At 42.7% G+C, this 19189-nt stretch overlaps 1 protein-coding gene across 2 annotated transcripts in view; it reads right to left on the bottom strand.

The window, feature by feature from the left end:
- PPP6R1 (protein phosphatase 6 regulatory subunit 1) overlaps positions 1-19189 on the bottom strand; it is a 53023-nt gene that overhangs the window by 31784 nt on the left and 2050 nt on the right. For both annotated transcript variants that reach the window (XM_075280122.1, XM_075280123.1), the window contains exons 2-4: positions 7428-7660; positions 6330-6516; positions 1027-1164 (exon numbers count right to left, since the gene is read on the bottom strand). In XM_075280122.1, the coding sequence (XP_075136223.1) occupies positions 1027-1164; positions 6330-6516; positions 7428-7654 (552 nt within the window). In that variant the 5' untranslated portion in view covers positions 7655-7660. The remainder of the gene's footprint in view (positions 1-1026; positions 1165-6329; positions 6517-7427; positions 7661-19189) is intronic.

The following is a 19189-nucleotide window of genomic DNA, read 5'->3' as shown; positions in this document are numbered from 1 at the left end:
AGGAGAGTGGAGCCAACAAGGCCTCTGGAACAAATCCGAAGCGTGGGACCAAGGGTAGGGTGAGAAAAGAGAGATGACAATGAGGAGGAGTCTAACCACGGGGCAACCTGAAAAGGGATCGGAGAGAATGCCTGTTCGATGTAGACCCAAGGTTTAGAAACAGCATGCCTACACCAGTCCACGACACGAGTCAGGTGGGTAGCCAAGTAATAGGACTTCAGGTCCGGAAGCGATAAACCACCGCAACTCTTGGGACGAAAGAGAAAAGCCTTGCTCACTCGGGCGGGTCTGCCCAACCAGATGAACTTCAGTTGGACGGAAGTGAGGGATCTAAGAAAAGACAGAGGGATGTGAATGGGAAGCGCCTGCATCAAGTAGAGAAGACGAGGGAGAATGTTCATTTTAAAAATCGCGCACCTCCCGAACCAAGTAAAGGCTCCAGCAGACCATCGAGTACAATCAGCCCTGATAGACGCCAGAAGTGGGGGGAAGTTGCAACGAAAGAGATCTTTCGGGTCCGGAGTAAGATAAACCCCCAAATATTTGAGAGAAGTGGAGGCCCAATGAAAAGGGAAAGATTGACTCAAGGAGGTGGCCGCCGAGGAGGAAAGGGTCACATTAAGGGCTTCCGACTTCGAAAAGTTGATTTTAAAATTTGAAAGGGTCGAGTAAACCTGAAAGGCGAGCATCAGAGCCGGAAGAGAGACATGCGGGGAGGAGAGAAAAAACAGCAAGTCGTCTGCATAAGCCGCCACTTTGTATAAACGGGAAGAATGAGCAGCGCCTGAGATGTTCGGGTCGGCTCGAACCTGGCGGAGGAAGGGTTCAAGAGTCAGGACGAAAATGAGAGGCGAGAGGGGGCATCCTTGCCTAGTACCATTTCGGATAGGGAAGGATTGGGACAATAAACCGTTCACCCTGACCATCGCTGTAGGGAGAGAGTATAGAGCCATGATTCAACTCATCAAAATGAAGGATCTTACTGAATTACATGCTTTGCAATAAGAACAGTTAATTTTTACTTACATTGAATACATCCTGCCTGAGCTGAGGTTGTTCCACACACGTCAGAAGCCGCAATAACAAATCCATAATAGCAGATGTGCCAATGTGCCGCAGCAACAAATTTACAAAGTCATCCTTCTTACGTAGAAAGGCTATAATCTGCAAAATAATTTAAGAAAAAAAACAAAAAACACTATGAAACAAAAGAAAACAAATGGCTTCAATTTGAGGGCAAGGCAGAAAGCTGTCAGGTATACTCCTACGTAAGCTTGTGAAATGTGCAGCATTTAGTTACGCCTATGCACATGTCATTGAAGATTTTACACAACCAAGTAAAGAAGCAATCCTCTACCCAACCCTGTTATCAGGCTACAATAAAAAACAAACATCTCAAGAATGTAAGACTAGTATAAACAGTTTACACAAAACAACCCCCTAAATGCTTTGGGAGTCAACCTGCTTATACTCTTAGCTGGCAAACCCCAATATAACAGCTTATTTTCCATTCAGCAAAAAGTGTTCACGGTAAAGCACCCAACCAAGATCAACTGCTATCCACTTATCAAAGGAGGCCTGCAGGCCTTCAATGGATGAGTGAAGGGCAGTCAGAATTTTTTTTTATAAAAACTTGCTGTGGGAAGAACTAAACGCTTTAACGTTCAGCATCAGTTTACATAAAGTCAGACTGGTCCTGGTCCGGACCAGATAGGAGAAAAGCCAGGATCCTGGGGAGAGCCAACGAGAGCTGATGAAAGTCACTGCTCTTGGACCGCAAGACATAGGACTTCCATGTGTGATAATACATCTACACAGACTAAGGTTTTCGGTTCTTGAGCATGGTCTGGATTACAAGCTACAAACAACCTTGATGTCCAAGGATCTCTGCTTCAACAGCCATGCTGCTGAGGTAAGATGAGGTGGAACACGGGTCCATGAGACAGATGGTCGACTTGCAAAGGAAGAGGCCAAGGAGCTTAAAGGGGTATTCCCATGTACATAATCAGATCTATATTTGTAGACAATTAAAAGTCAAACATTTTTGCAAATATAATTAAAAATTCTGCAAAGTTTTAAAGATTTTCTCTAACTTTATTAGTGATGACAGTCTGTTGTCTTGATTGATTGCCAATGGTTATGACCACTAATGCTATTCTAATGATTTTCTTATTGTAGCTGGGATATCAGACAGGGACACTACATGTATCAGAAGATATCCCGGTCATGGCTGATTTTCTGACATTACAAAGTTCCTGCATTCATGGTCGTATTCACTGGCAACCAATCAAGACAACAGACGGTGACCTAAAGATATTTAGAGAAAATCTTTAAAGGGGCTCTATCAGCAAAATCATGCTGATCAAGCCCCACATATGCGTGAATAGCCTTTAAAAAGTCTATTCAGGCACCGTAAATGTTATATTAAACTACCCCCCAGTTTTAAAATAAAACCCTAAAAAAGAATGTTATCTACTTACGCATCGTGCACGCTGGGCAGGCATTCAGGGTGTGCCGTCTTCTTCATCCACGCTTCCTCTTCCTGTGATGTCCTCCGGTCCAGTCTTCCTCCGGCGCTCGCGAACTGACACTGATAAAAAAAAAATGGCCTGGGCAAGCGCAGTAGCCGTAGTAGAGGCCGCATGCTACTGCGTATTTTTTTATATCAGTGTCAGTTCGCGAGCGCCGGAGGAGGATGGGACCCGAGGACATCGGAGGAAGAAGGGGCGTGGATGAAGAAGAAGACGCAACCTTTTAGGGTTTTATTTTTAAAACTGGGGGGTAGTTTAATATAACATTTACGGTGCCTGAAAAGCCTTTTTAAAGGCTATTCACGCATATGTGGGGCTCTATCAGCATGATTTTGCTGATAGAGCCCCTTTAAAACTCTGCTAAATGTTTAATTACTTATATTTGCAAAAATGTTTAACTTTTAATTATCTACAAAATTAAAAAAAACTATGTACATGGGAATACCCCTTTAATGACCAAGGCCCGGTGTGGCCAATCTGTAGCAATCAGGATGGCTAGAACCCCCTTGGTTTTGAGTTTCTTGAAAACCTGAGAGGGAAGAGGAGGAGACAGATACAGAAAGTGGGAGTCTAACCAAGAGCATTGGTAAGCTGAGGATCCTGGGGTTACTGTGGTTTAGGAAGGAGGCAAAGAGGTTGATATTGGGCGTGCCACATAGAGAGCAAAACTGGAGAAAGATTTGCTGGTGAAGAAACCACTCGCCTAGATCGAGTCTTCCTTGGCTTAAGAAGTCTGCCACCCAGTGGGTCCATATGTGGAATGTGGACCAAACAAAGAGAGCAAAAAGCTTCTTGCATGACCGCACAGCTCCTGGTGCACCCTGATGAATCAAGTAGGCGATCACAGTAGAGTTGTCATTCTGGACTCTGAGGAGCCCTTGGAGGAGAAAGATCCAATGAGACAAGGCAAGGAAGATGGCTCTCAGTTTCAGCAGGTTGATCTAGAGGGAGGGTGGCTCTGACTTGGACCACAGGCAATGAACTGTCAAGGCACCAAAAGACTGCTACCCAACCAGAAAGACTGGAGTTGGTGGAAATCATCTGCTGATGGAGAGGAATAAAGGACTTCCTCTGGGGAGGTGAACCACCACAGAAGCTCTCGGCAAACCCAATGAGACAAGAGGATCAGGAGGCCAAGGCTGGTCGGAATCGCCAATTGCAGAGCACACAAGTGGAATTGAACAGAAGGGACGGCCTTGAAAATCGAGACCATCATGCGCAGAACCCGCATACAGCACCAAAACGAACACAGAGTTTCCTCGGAAGTGGGGAAATATTGGATCAGAGGGCAAATATCTTGGACTCCAGGAGAAGAACCATGCCCAGGAATTCCATGTGCTAAGAAGGCAAGAAAACAGGGCTTTTCCTCATTGATAAGCCAGCCAAGCCAGTGAAGTAGGTGATCCATAAGCTGCTCAGATTGTCCATCTTGGAGGGGGCTTTCACCAGGAAGTCATCCAAGTATGGAATCACGGCAACTCCTCTGGAGCAGAGAAAAGTCATCTGTAAATACTCGGGGGATGGAAGCCAGCCCGAAGGGAGGGGAGGAGTGAAGAAGAAAAAAAAAAAAAATAAAAAAAAATTGAAAACGCCGCATACATTGGAAGCGTTCAGGATTTGGGAGACGAGTTGCTGATTATCCTTAAAAGGATTCTATCATAAAAGAAAACGGTTTTAAAATAATAACACATAGAAATAGCCTTTATAAAGGCTATTCATCACTTACCTTTACCTTAAGGGTCCGCAACGCAATTTTTGAATTTTTCTTCTTTTCTTCTTTATGCTAATTGCACTCAGAAAGCACAGAGGGTGTGCCCCCTGGGCTTAGAAAGCACAGGAGGCGTGCTCCAGTGCTACGAGCACAGCATTCCAGCCCCACCTTTCTTCTGCTCAGTCGGATATTCTCCTCCTCTTCGCTCTTCCTCTTACAAGAGACTACTGCAAAATGGTTGACGGACCTGCGCAGCCAGCTGTTCAGCCGGCCATTTTGCGGAAGTCTCTTGTAATGACAGAATCCCTTTAAGGGGGGCTATGGAGAAGAGGCCCCTTTTGAACTGCTTGCCTAAGAAATGGAGACCTTGCTGATCCAAGATGAAGCAAAGGAAGGCCACAGTGAGGATCCAGAAGCTATGAAGACAACCTTGGAGAGAGAGTCCATCCTCTTGTCCGAGGGAGGCGGAGTTGGCCAAAGGCAGAATGGTAGCCTGGGAAAGCCAGGGTCCACTCTGCAAGGCTCTGACCACTTGAACACTAGTCTGGAAAAGAAAAAAAAGAGGATGTCTGACTTCCTAGTGGAAGGCAGGGGATAATCCAGGTGAAGCCATCCTTTCTTTAAGATATGCTTAAATGCTCTGTGGTTGGGGAAGACCAAAGGAAGGCGGTGACTGTGGCAGAAGGTGATGTCCTCTTGAGATCCGGGTCCTCTGAGATATATAGGGTATTCTCTGACCGCACAGATGAGCTTCTGCTTAAAGGCAGATATAGATGTGCCTAGCTGAGGCTCTGAGTCAGAGGCACCCCCAGATGAAATGCACCGTGCAGTGGGAGGCAATGCTCCACCTATAGGAGTGGAGCCGTGAGCTGTGGCTCTATCCAGGGAATGGATAGGTAGGATGATTTCCTGGTCCTCTTGAGAGGACAGTTCCTGCAGCTGAGAAGGGAGCTATAATGGTGCCCGGGGAGGTGCATGGAAGTTGCCAGCAATCTTAGAAGCCAGTCGCTCCAGAGGTTCCACCACAGACTGGATACCTCTGGTAAGGTCACCTATAATTCGGGTAAGGGAAGCCACCCAGTACAGAGGAGGGTCTGCTGGAGAGGGGCCAGGAGGCTCCTCAGTAGGCTTAGGCAGAAGGCAATGAGAGCAGATAGGCTCAGGCTGACCACATGGCAACTCAATATTACAGCAGATGCACATATAAAAAGAGGCACTGGTAGGGACCAAGACTTAGATTGGCTCTTCATGGGAGGACATGGTGGAAGGGGCCCTAAGGGGTAACTCAGGGAAATAGGTTACCAAGACAACAGGAGAAAATGTGATCACCATGCTGCTGCAGAAAACTGCACAGAGGTTCCCAGGTGCTCTGTCCTTCAAAAAAGGCTGGAAAAATAGAAAGGAGAACTGCAGGAGGGCAGCTAAGGAAGATAATGGCACAGATCCAGCTGAGGAAAAAAGTAACAGAAAAAAAAAAGTTTCTGAGGAGAAGGAAAAGACCTGTCACGGAATTGAAAGAGGAGAAGGGATCTCTCTTGGGCCAATGAGAGGGATAAGAGGAGTCCTGGAAGCCCAGGGAGGAGATGTGCTTAGTCTCCAGCGAGGATGATATTACTTCAGGTACTTACCTGATCAGCCAGCTTCAGGCACTGCAGGGTCACCCCTTCAATAAACCTCCCACGTGACAGTGGGGTCACCAGTATTCCACCCGCCAATGCGGTACTGGAGACAGGGTGTCCAGCAAGGCGCACTAAACAGAGCGCAGCGCCTGTAGAGGGGTGAGATTAGTGTGGCATACACCCTGAACACACCCCTACACCTAAAAAAGAAAAACAATGCAAGACAGAAGACCAGAGCCAGCGCCGTACCCGACTCCTATAGCACTAGGCTAAAACTAGCTAGCATAGTGTCTGTGAAAAGGGTAGAGCCCAAAAGTAGAGCCAACATCTTTTGTTATTCCTAGAGTCAGGCTCCTAGTGGCCAGGTCTATACCCCACGGTACTGTGTCCCCTAATGAAATAAACAAGATTTTTTTATTTATTTTTTTCTATACTATATCTTACATCTACATGACTTCTAAATATTACCTGTTCTGTCTTACGGTTAATAAGGATTCCCATAACTTTGCTGAAGAAGCTGGCTAGCAAGGGATTCAAGTCGTCATCATTTTGTAAAAAGCCATAGAGACGCTTCAGTAAAGACTCATCTTCTCCTAAGGCATCAGTAATTTGCGATACATCTGCTGTCAGTATCTCACATGATACACTGGCATACCTGTAAAAAATAAAATAAAAATTGTATGCTTTTTACATTTTGAATATGTACCTCCCAGACTAGTGTGTGTATCTAGAAGACCACTTTACATGCTATGGGTAAACATCATCCCTGGAAAGATGCTGCTGTCATCTTTATCAGTTCTATAGATGTCCATAAAAGTTTAATTAATGTCAATCCCAAAGTGGTGGTTTATGAATCTTCCTTTTTCAATGTTTTTATGATACTGGAGAAAGAGTGGGTGCTTAGCTGTTCAATAATAGCCTAGTTCCTGCTCCAACAGCTGGCGTTACCTCTGATGTCCGTTGTGTCACTCCTTGACAATGATGGTAGTGACAATAGCATGACCATATGGAGCTCTTCCCTTTGATTGGGTTACTATATTATCTGTGCAGCCAGCTCTAAGAACCTAGAAAAGACCCCAGGGCTGCCTGAACAATATCAAACAACATGCGTGAAAGTGACATAGGCCATAATCTATAACTATAATATACAGAAGGATATGTTTTTAGACAGTTTTAAAATGGACAAACAAAACAGTAATTGGACAAAAATATAGCACAGCTTAAATAAAAAAAAAAAAAAAAAAAGTTTGCAATTATAGAAAAAAAAAATTAGCATAGAAAACATTTTAGTGCAATTTTACAGGCGCCCCTAAGTGACAGTATTAGAGATGAGCGAGTACTGTTCGGATCAGCCGATCCGAACAGCACGCTCGCATAGAAATGAATAGATGTAGCCGGCACGCGGGGGGTTAAGCGGCTGGCCAACGTCAAAGCGGAAGTACCAGGTGCATTCATTTCTATGGAGCGTGCTGTTCGGATCGGCTGATCCGAACAGTACTCGCTCATCTCTAGACAGTATATCTATACATATCATACACACACACTTATAAAGTAACTAAAGCTTACTTATAGCGCATCTTCTCGTCCACATCACTGGGCGGCTCCTGGGTAATGCAGGTGACCAGTTCCTCCATGTGCTGGGGCTGAACAAGGAATTCCACCAGCTTGCGATTGACTACTTTGCACTCTTGGAGCACATCTTCCTCCTCAAGCAGTTCAAAGAGCGTAACATTCTCCCTCTCCAACAGGGTGTCCACATGTGAACTTGTATGTAGGTCAAATTTCCAAAACATGTCTCACTGCAAAATAAACACATTTCTTATTAGAACATTTGTCATGCAACTTTTACAAATTGTAAAAAAAAAAAAAAAAAAAAAAAAACCTATAAACAAGTGATCAAAACAACAGAGAAAAAAACTACCAAAACTTCTGCAAAAGAACATAATTAACCGTTCAATGGATCAGCATAAACAAATGAAATATTGAACCATACAGTAGCTACTTATGACATGGTCTATACACAGGAGTTACATAACCCCTCCCTCGCCAACACCACAACATTTAACCAACAAGACCAAAGCTACTCAGAAAATGCACTCTTGCTACACACAGCCGGATAGGAAGGGTTTCGTTGTGTAAAAATAACTAGTTGCTCTTGACTTCTCCTTTACAGTGACTCAAAATGATATATAAATTCTCTTCTGAAAGAATGATCTCACTGGTGAGAAATAATCGGAGTCACCAAGTTAAAGGGGTATTACCATCTCAGACATGAATGGTATAGCCACAGCATATGCTATGAAAGTCTAAGGCTGGATCGAAGCTGACAAAATCTGCTTCAGCACTTGGAAAGCAGGGTTTTTTTTTTGCAAAGTTTTTGTTGTGATGCGTTGTTTGAAGCCTTTTTCCCTCCAGTACACCATTTTGGGGATGGGCTGCACTAGACAGTAAACTTCATTCTTAGTGAAGCTTCTACTTTGGCATTACATGCCGGCTGTTTATCTGTAACAGTTTTTCTATACTGTAGACTCCAGCAGATAGTTCATTCTCATGACCAGGTCACTACAAAGTCAACAGACGTCAATGAAAAAATAACACAAAATGTTAGGCAACAGCTGTAAAATTCTAGGTATATTGACAGTATGTTTCCATGTGATTTGTCCAGCATTGTTCTAAGTCACCTTAAAGGGGCTCTATCAGCAAAATTATGCTGATAGCTTTTAAAGAGGCCATTCAGGCACCAGTTAAGTTATATTAAACTAAACCCCCTCCACCCCCACCCGTTTTAAAATAAAACCCTAAAACATAATATGTTCAACTTGCCCAACGTGCACGGGGGGGGGGGGGGGGGGGGGGGGCAGGCAGGCATTCAGGGTCCGACGTCATCTTCAGCCACACCTCCTCCTCCAGCAATGTCCTCGTGTCCCGTCTAACTAGCGAACTGACATTGATAAAAAATGGCACGGGTGCATGCTGCTTTTAAAATTACTACTGTGCATGCACCATTTTTTAATCAATGTCAGTTTGCGAGTTAGATGGGACTCTGCAACATGCCGCTCAAGGGAAAAAAAAAAAAAAAAAAAAAAAAAAATCGCTAGCAGTCTCCATAGACCACCATTGTGAGGGGGCGGATTATGACGTGGATTCCGCGCCAAAATGTCCCTGTGTGAACGGGCCCTTACTGTCTGCTGATCACTGACCAAGTAAGGAGCGTAATACCAATAGTACTGCTGTGCTGTCACCCCCCAACCATTTTTTATCAATGTCAGTTTGCGAGTTAGATGGGACTCTGCAACATGCCGCTCAAGGAAAAAATGTCCCTGTGTGAACGGGCCCTTACTGTCTGCTGATCACTGACCAAGTAAGGAGCGTAATACCAATAGTACTGCTGTGCTGTCACCCCCCCCCCCCCCCCCAACAGAAGGGAAAGTCTCATGTTTATTAATAAAGCACTTTTATCAGAGTAAGTTTGCTTATAGAAGCCTCTATATCAGGCTAGCTTCAGACTAGCGTTGGTCTATTCATTGTTCTGGACCATCAGAGGACTAGAATAACAGACAAGTCGACCACTAAAATTGTGGTTACACATGGAGACGGACAGACACCATTGACTATATAAGGCTGTTTGAAACTCAAATGAGCAGAGGAAAAGGTCCTCTGTGTAAGACATTGTGATGGAGTCTCCAACTCCGGCACTGAAGAAATCCTTTGACATTATGGAAGCTATCCTAATAATATATCCAGGAAGCCTGCAATACTTTATACTGGAGATATGCAGACTACTTTACAATACCGACTATAGTGACCAAGTAATGGTAAAACCTTTATAACATCAATGCAATATTAAATTACAGATGGAAACAAGAGTAAAATGGGATAATATTTCAGCACCATTTAAAATAATATAAGAGGTGACTTAACATGGGCCATATCATTTGCACAGGGGTACACCAAGAATCAAGTGATATATGACATTTTAGCATTTCTCTACTTGGTGACAGCGACTCACTAGAGACAACTGCTCTCTTGGTAACAAAATAAACACAGCATACAGCTAGCCAAACACAATGTTTGTTCAGCCAACTGCCATGTTCCCCGACTCCCTCATACACATGAAAACTTGGCTTAGTTGAGTTTGCAGAATTTTCTGGATTGGGAGAAGACCTGCCAGAAACCTCTGGAAGTTGCTTATTTACTCATGTGTAAATGCATCTGGTAGCCCTATCCTGTGTCTTCTCAGACATCGGATGTCAGAAACACCAAATACACAGATGATTGGTCACCAAAATCTGCAGGTTCCACCAACACACATCTAATGTGTATGGCCATCCCTGTAATACATCAACCTCATGTCATATAGACTATGCACTGGTTAATAGACAGAGGGCATATGAACAGGACTTGCCTTTGTAAGAATACCTCTAAGTAACTGCTCATAATACCATTTCACTGTGACTGTCAAGGCATGCTGGGAATTCTAGTCTGACAACACCTACAAACACAGTTGGGGGGGGGGGGGGTTACTGACTACAGCTTCAAAAAAATTTTTTATATTACAATTATTTATCACTTTAAACAAATTACCCATAATGTTTAACTAGATGGATAGTTTGTTACATATTTAATCTCAGAGGACCAGAGACAGCCAGTGTGAGAGCTCAAAATCGCTCCCCTTGTCTGCTCCAGCCTGACAGTACAGAGACTACATAACGTATCAGGCACCACAACTAGCAGCAATAAAGGATGTAAAATATACAAAGGTTTAGAGCAGGGGTGCCCAATACGTCGATCGCAATGAACGTATGGGTTGATCGCGGGATGCAGCCAGGCGTCCCCGCTGTCTGCTTCTTCACAGCGCAGGCTGAGAGTTCTCTCTGGACACTGGCAGGCCGCTCTTAGGGATGGAGGGGGCCGGGGTGTTGCTTCTTCACAGCGCAGGCTGAGAGTCATCTACTGACACCGGCAGGCTGGGGCTGCCGCAGCCCCAGCCTGCCAGTGTCCAGAGAGAACTCTCAGCCTGTGCTGTGAAGAAGCAGACAGCGGGGATGCCTGGGCGGCCACCTCTCACGATCCATCCGGGCAACGCCCATATGCCCAGCCCCGCCCACAAGAAGTGGGCAGTCGATCTTAGGGCTTGGTTATTTAAAGAAGTAGCTCACTTGCTGACAAAGTGTGAGCACCCCTGGTTTAGAGCTTAAAAAAAAAAAAAAAAAACAACAGACTACACAATGGGACAGAAGAATATTAAAAAAACCCAAAAAACTCTAAAAGCACAACTGTCTTAGTTGCCCATAGTAACCAATCACAATGTATCTCATTTTTTATGAGCAGACTACAGAATGAAAGCTATGCTGTGCCTTGTTGCGATGGGCAAATAAAACAGTTAAGCTTATAGAGGATTTTAATAAATCCGCCCCCAATGAGTTTTGTAGTGCTAAATGTATCTTAACACTCTTCTATTATAGCTCATTACTAAACAGAGGAAATGGTATAAAGACAACAAAGAATGTGGCAAATGGTTTCCCGTTGCTTGGTTAAAAAGAAAAAAATCAGATGCCGGGTGTTTAACTATGGCGGCCGCCTGGGAAGTTGCATACAGCAGACACCATGCGCTATTGCCCCCGGTCGATGCCCACATGGATCGCAGGCATTAACCCTAATGGCTCCTTGATCAAAGCTGGGTGCCACCATTTTGCCAGTGATCACTGGCCTATAGAGCAAGCCCCAGAGCTGACGCCACATTGCCATGACAGCGGGGAGCCTTTACAAGGCTCCCCAGCCTGTCTAGAGTAACTTTCTTTTGCAGGCTACTCTTATATAGCATGCAAAACAAATTATGATTTTTTGCAATGCAATACATTAGTGATCAGACCCCCTGGGGTTCAAGACCCCTAGGGAGTCTAATAAATGCAAAAAAAAAAAAAAAAAGTGAAAATATTAAAAAATTAAAAAGTATTAAAAATTCAAACCCCCCTTTCCCTAGAAAATATATAAAAGTAATGAAATACTGTGAAACACATACATGTTAGTTATCCCTATGTCTGAAAACACCCGCTCTACAAATCTATAAAAATATTTTTCCTATACGATAAACGCCGTTTAGTGGGGGGAAAAAAAGTCAAAAGTGTCAAACTGCCGTTTTTTCACTGTTTTGCCTCTAATAAAAATTTGAATAAAAAGTAATCAACTCAAAAGCAATTCCCCAAAATGGTAGAACTAAAAAGTACACCCAGCCCCGCAAAAAAAGATGCCCTATACATCCCCATACATAATATAAAAAAGTTACGGGTGTCAGAATATGGCGAGTTAAAATGTAAATAAAACCATAGAAATTTGGTATCCCCAGAATCGTACCGAAACATAGAATACAGGTGACATGTCATTTTGTATAAATAAATAAATCAGTCATGATTTCCTTATTGTAGCCAGGATTTCTTCTGCTACATGTAGTGTCCCGGCCTGAAAGCCCAGCTACAATAAGAAAATCATGGCTGGGTTCCTGACAAGTCCCAGACCATAGAACGTTCCTATATTCACAGTTGTATCTACTGGCAACCAATCTAAACAACAGACTGACAGCACTAAGCTAGTTAGAGAAAATCTTTAATGTTTAATTACTTATATTCGAAAAATGTTTAACTTTTAATTCTCTACAAATATAGATATGGTTATGTTCATGGGAATAGCCCTTTAAATAACCGCAATGTGAACGCACCCGTATAAGAGATACTGCAGAATTCATGTATTTTTTTTTTTTTTAAAGAAACATGTCAAGACACTTCCTCATGCGTTCTTTACATAGATCTGGAGAACATCATTATGGAAAGCGGTCAACTTTTAGATGGAGATTTAAACAGCTGACAGTCACACCACCAACCTTCCTATAAATATGAATTCTCTGAGACATACAAATAAAGAGAGACCACGCACAAGTTAGGAGTGTACTATGTACTCCAATATTGTGATACATTTTTCTTAGCAACGCACAACAGAACTTAGTTCACACGGCTCCATGGCCTGCATGCTCTGGTAAGCCAAGTCAGCCACGTTCCTATGTAAGCAGAACATGATCAGGACTTTCATTCACTGAACGCAAAAACAATTTATTAGAAATATGAATACCATCTTTATTTAAAATGAGAGAGACCCTTATGCTGGATTCTTATCCCAGTTGTGAATAGTGATTTACTGTCCTATATCAAAACCATCCTTCAGAGTAAAACAAGCCAGTGGTAGTTTGGGAACTGACAGCATCATAAGCCACTAGTGCAGATCAGCTGCACTCAGTCTGGGAAATGTGGGTATGACATGGACCATCCATCTTCGGCTGAGTTCAGATGGGGTTTTATGGTCAGGATTTTGACATGGAATCCTCGTCAAATTCCTGCTCAAAAAACCACCTCCCATTGAAATCAATGGGAGCCGGTCATTTCATTTTTCTCTTGGAAAAAAGAAGCGACATGGACTTTCTTCAGGCGGATTCTGCGGCTGATTCAGCCACGAACATCCGCCTCGTGACACCTCCCTCCCAACTAGGCCCATTCATTTCGGCCTAATTCGGAGCGGAATGCAGCGACTGCACCGACATCCAGGCGTGGCTAGCCTGGAATCTGAGGCAGCCTCAGTGTCAAATTCCGGACCAAAAACCTGGTCTGAATTCAACCTTAGACTGAATGATGTTTATTTGAATGGGTCTTAACTGTCCAAGTGTTAGGCCAGTAACTTTACTGACTGATCATCTGTGGACCAGAAGTCCTCCTCTCTGGCTGTAGCATTTTCTACGCTAGCAATACAGCTAAAGTTCAGCTACAGTCAAGAAAAAAAATTCTTTATCAAATATGTCTGACATATGCCAATGCACTGTATACTCTGAATTCTTCAGCAGTAGTGAAACACTTGTATATGTGTATATGTATCAGTATGGATGAGTAATCCTCTCCCATTGGGCCAGCGATAAGCAGATTACCACTCCTATTTGCCTATGAAAAATGTAACGGTTGCAAGGGATTTTCATTTTGGTCAGTCAGCCATGTTACTAACAGTCAATGATTATCTACTCGCAGGCCTAGGCTTTTGTGCTGCAGGATTCTGCCAGTGTAAAACAGTCAATGTGTGACATTAGGGAGCCGGGCAACAAGTCCAAACACTGCCACGTACATACGTGAACCAGACTGCAAACTCGTCTAAAAAACAAAACAAAAAAAAACCTGTATTACTGCAGCTCAGCTCCATACACTTTATAGTATCTGATCAGTGTGTCGGCTGCCACAGATCACCTATCCTGAGAATAGACCATCCCAAAAAAATAAAAACACCTTTTAAAATCTCCTAGAATAAATCCCCACGTAGTAATGCATTGCAGTTTTAACAGAGTTTTCCTCTGAGGACACTCTACCCCTATCATTCCTATGGAAATGCAGGTGTTTTCTGTATAGGTATAATTGACATGCTGTAATTTACAAAAACGCAACGATTATTGAAATCGCAGTATGTCCGCTGCAGATATTCTTCTGCATTGTATGGATGGGATTCACTAGAATTGTATCAGCTTGGCAGGACTGTAATACACTGCAGTATTTGCCATGGCACATACGCCATGTGGGGCCTCAGCCTAAGATAACATTTTACACAATGGTCTGTAAAGTATAGGTCATAGTAGGGCTGGATAATAAATCACAAAATATCCAACTAACTGAATGGAACTTGCTGACTTGGATTACTCCAATGATTCTGCAGCCATGCCATTCAGTCTTACACTGCCATTGGTTAGGAGATATTACAGGAACACTGTACATCATGTGAATCACATATCAGCGAGTCTGGCTGGTCACAGAACAGTAATTGATGTTCAATTAATCACAACTTTGACTGAGGTCATCACAATCAGTTCAGGCAGCTCTCAGTATGGGAACCTGGTCAGTGAAGAGAGTCAGAAGCAGGAGGCACCGTCCTCTGTATAGTAATGGTGCTGGAGAACTGCAGCTCTGCCAATGTACAGGGGATAGAGAATTCTGCTTTTAGCTTTGTCCCCTGTATGGGTTCTGTCTGGAACAGTAGATCTGTGCAGTGTCTGAGGGTTAGACCCTCATCAATCCAATACTCATAACCTATTCTGAGGACAGGATCAAAAATGTTTCAAAAACTGAACAACTTTTGTGTAGTATCACTCCCTATTTAAGAGAATTTTCTGGAATTTACACAATGATATCCAACCCTTAGGACAGCAATATCTGATCTGTGGAGGTATGACTGCCAGAACCCCAACAGAGCAGCGGTATGAAGAGACCACAGTGTTCACAAGTGCCCACTTTCCTGTAGTGAAGTCGTCAAGTCAATGGGGTTGAGCTGCAATACGTAGAGTGTTGAGTATTAGGTGTGACAGCAGCAGTGTTCACTCAGCTAGTCTATGGAGGTCCTGGGTGTTGAATCTTCATCAATTTTATGCTGATGACCTACCCTATGAAGTCCACAAGTCCTGGAAAAGCCCTTTAATGTACTGCATGGCCAAGTCACACATGGACCACACTACTTTACAACGGAAACCTTGGCAGAACTAGCCCCATAATAAATTTCCAGAGACCGGATCCGTAACAGCATTGCAGCCAATTGTGTGCACACACCCCAAAAGTTGTTTCTTTCACTATCAGTACTGGGTCTGAAGTGAATATAAAACTGTACTATGGCAGCCTACAGATTAAAGAGAAAGGGAGCCATAAGCAGTAGAGAGGAGCGAGTAGTATTCGTTCGAATATCAAATCCATTATAGTTATGGGAAAAACGGGAATGTTGTTCCGGTTTCCATGGAAACCAAAGTTTGACACCTTGGATCCTCCATGTTCCGGAAGTAGCAGGATGAGGAACACGAGGAGGTTTTTGCATTGAATTCAATGGAATTTCCCTGCGTGGTATTCGACCGATACGAGTATTCGATCGAATAGTAGTATTCGATCAAATACTACTCTCTCATCTCTAATAAGCAGTGATCCAGAATGCTGAACGTAGCTAGTCTAACACCAGAAAAAAGTGGTCAATGAAAATGTTATGTTTAATGCGTTTACATCAAATTTCTGAAATTTTTGTGTTGTCTCATATAGGAGGCCTAACCAGTCAACAGACACAAAAACTTGCTGCAATAATTTGCATGTTCTTTTTTCAGATGCTTCAATGTCTCCCATGGAGCAGCCAGTGAGGTACTTATACTCTACGACCATGCCTTCTTCATACAAACCTCGGTTTGCACAGTTGAGCAGGCTCACACAAACGCTTCAGCTCCATTTGGAGTTTCCATTCCGAACCCACCCAGTCATAAGTCCGGCAAGTAGGACTTTTCTCTCTGCATTTTTTTTTTGGGCAGTAACCCAGTGGATCCCCATAAACTATAATGGGTTTCCATGGGTAACTTCATTGTAAGCCAGTTAGTTTTCTGTTTTTCGAGGCCCCAAGCAGACCCTAAGAATGGAAAGCTGAACACTAGTGTGAACCTAACATCAGTTATATCCATTCTTTTTAGCTCTCCACAGTATCAGAAGTGCTGAAAGACAGTTTGTTTTTTGTTTTTTAAAGTAGACCTTGCCGGTCTTGCAGGACTTTTCATCCAGGGTTTCTGCTGGAAACTGAGAGCTGTGAACACAGCCTTAATGAACATTTTACTGTAAAAAGCTTGTGACTATTGTCTGAGTAGTGGCTCGGCAATGGTGGAGGCTAGAGAAAAAAAAAATTCAACTATGACCAGCCTCAATAATAATGTAGATAGATGAATAATGTAAAATGCAGCAGACCAGGAATCCACAGATGAAATATATTATTTAACTTTTAACGATCAAAGATTAAAAGGTTATAAAGTGGCAAAGCGTCTCAACACATATCGCATTTCATGGCATTAAAAAAAGAAATGTAATAAAGAAATTAATAAAGAAATGTCAGAGTATTAAAGTATGTTTATATGTGGCAGATTTGCTGCAGAAATATCTATAACTGAAGCCTGTTGCATACATTCAAATTGAATTGTCTCTGCAAATGAATGGGACAGTTGCAAAAAATAAATAAAAATTATATATATATATATATATATGCAACAAATCTGTTGTAGGTGTGTGAATGTATCCTTTTATTCTTTAGGAAGAGATGGCATACAATCCCACGCCTAGAGACCAGGGAGATGTACAGGTCCTTATCAATGTGACTTTTACTCAGGCCAATGATCAGGACTGAATGTTCATAAGAACAGTAGTTTGGCCAATTGACAACTTGTGTACAAGGCTCAGAGATCAGCTGACAATGGAGCAAACATTTGTCTGACAGCAGATAACACCTTTAATGTAGACCTAAGTATAATAATCGCTCACAGCGCACCCCTCAAGTAGACAGTGGATGTGTTGGCAACAATAATGTAAACTGCGTGGGATGAATAACCTCACTGACTGCTCGTCCTCATACAGGTCTGCACTGTGCCATGTAAATGGACCCAAACTGGGGAGGGGAAATCAGCCAATGAAAAACGTCCCAGACTATCATATCTTACTTCATAACTAGGCCTTCAGCTGTCCAATAGGTCAACAAGTCGCCTGAACTCTGCTAACACACACTACACAGCAAAGCTGTCAAATAAGCTGCAGGAAGCAACAATCTAGCGAATCTGCGTTATATGTTTGTTAAAAAAAAAAGAAAAATTGATTGAAATATAAATGTTCTCATTATGCATTATTGCTCTGTAGCCGAAGCGATACAGAGCGTACTAATCTGTAGTGATGATGCCGCCATTGATAAGACTCAGCCTTCACTTTATTCAGCTCTGGAACTGGCTCTCTGACTGGTCATGTGACCAGCAGACTGACCTGACAATTCACACACCAACGAAAAGTCACTGGTTTAGATTTAGGCCTATGACAGCATAATATCCAGACTTTGAAAACTGACTTTTTGGTGGTTGGTGAATCTACCACGACAAATCAGGAACTCATTCAGGAACTGGATGAAGTAAATAATGTGCCAGTGAACAAGTACCGGTATATTACTCACTACACATTAGTAGTACTACAAGGCTAGACAATAACATACACTGGACTGGGACTTATGGAAACCAGATTCAGACTTCTGTATCTATAAGGTAATTGTGAAAATGAAAGCAGAGAACTGCTTAAAAAAAAAATCATTGAGACATATGGCTATATATATATATATATATATATATATATATATATATAGTAGTCAGATGTCAGTTTTGATACCAATACCACTGCTCTATGACAGCAACACAGCTAATGGTCATCACTGGCCGGTAAGTAACACTTCCATGACAGTTCTGTTTTTTAGACTAAGGCCCCATGTAGTTGCAGCCGAAAAACCCTGCAGCAGACTTGGTCTCTATTATACCTATATGGAAAACGCCAGCATTTCTGTAGGTGTAATTGACATACTACAATTTACAAAAACACAGTGATTTTTGACATCACAGTGTTTCCGCTGTAGAATTTTTTTCTGCAATGTGTGGATGGATTAGCCAGAATTCCCCCCACTTTGAAGTTAGTGTAAAATGCAGCGCTTTTTGAATGCTACAGCCAAAAGTATCTGAATTTGCAACATGGGGACTCGGGCTGTGAAGCTGTCCCTTCTGATGGTGCAGTCTTATGGATACCAAAACTAACAGCACCGATATCTCTGCAACCGGGACATATATAAGCAAAGCTTTTTAAATCAAAAAAATAGATATAGGCAAACTTAAACGGGTCATTCAAAAACTACTGAGGGGATTTACATACAAAAGGTATGTGTGGCATAGCCTTTCTAGAGACTATGTAAGTATATGTTTAGTTAAAAATGACTATTCCCAATGATAGAGCCCCTTTAATTCAGCACACTGACAGCTTTGCAGAGTTATAAAACACTCAAGATGTAAAGGGGACACAGAAGGTTCTATTCTCACAACTAAAGTAATGATACAATGACATCTTAATGACACTGTAACGCACGAGAAGCAGGACATGTGTAGCACATATAGATTTAGCCTCAGGAAACATAAGAATATCACTACAGTCTGACAGCAAGAAGAATATTACAAAACTGCCAAACAAACTATACACATTACATTTACTATCACATTACATATACATGAAAACCTGTTCAGGATAAAACTATCTCTGAGCCACTTAAAGAGGACCTTTCACCATTTTGCCCACAGGCAGTTCTATATACTGACGGAAAGCTGACAGTGCGCTGAGTTCAGCACACTGTCGGCTTTCCCGATGTGGGCCCGGTGTGAAGAGCTTACGGTCCTGGTACCGTAGCTCTTCTATGGTCAGAAGGGCGTTTCTGACAGTTAGCCAGAGACG

The sequence above is a fragment of the Leptodactylus fuscus genome, chromosome 6, assembly GCF_031893055.1.
Source record: "Leptodactylus fuscus isolate aLepFus1 chromosome 6, aLepFus1.hap2, whole genome shotgun sequence".
NCBI lineage: Eukaryota > Metazoa > Chordata > Amphibia > Anura > Leptodactylidae > Leptodactylus > Leptodactylus fuscus.
This window is presented reverse-complemented; position numbering and strand designations above follow the sequence as displayed.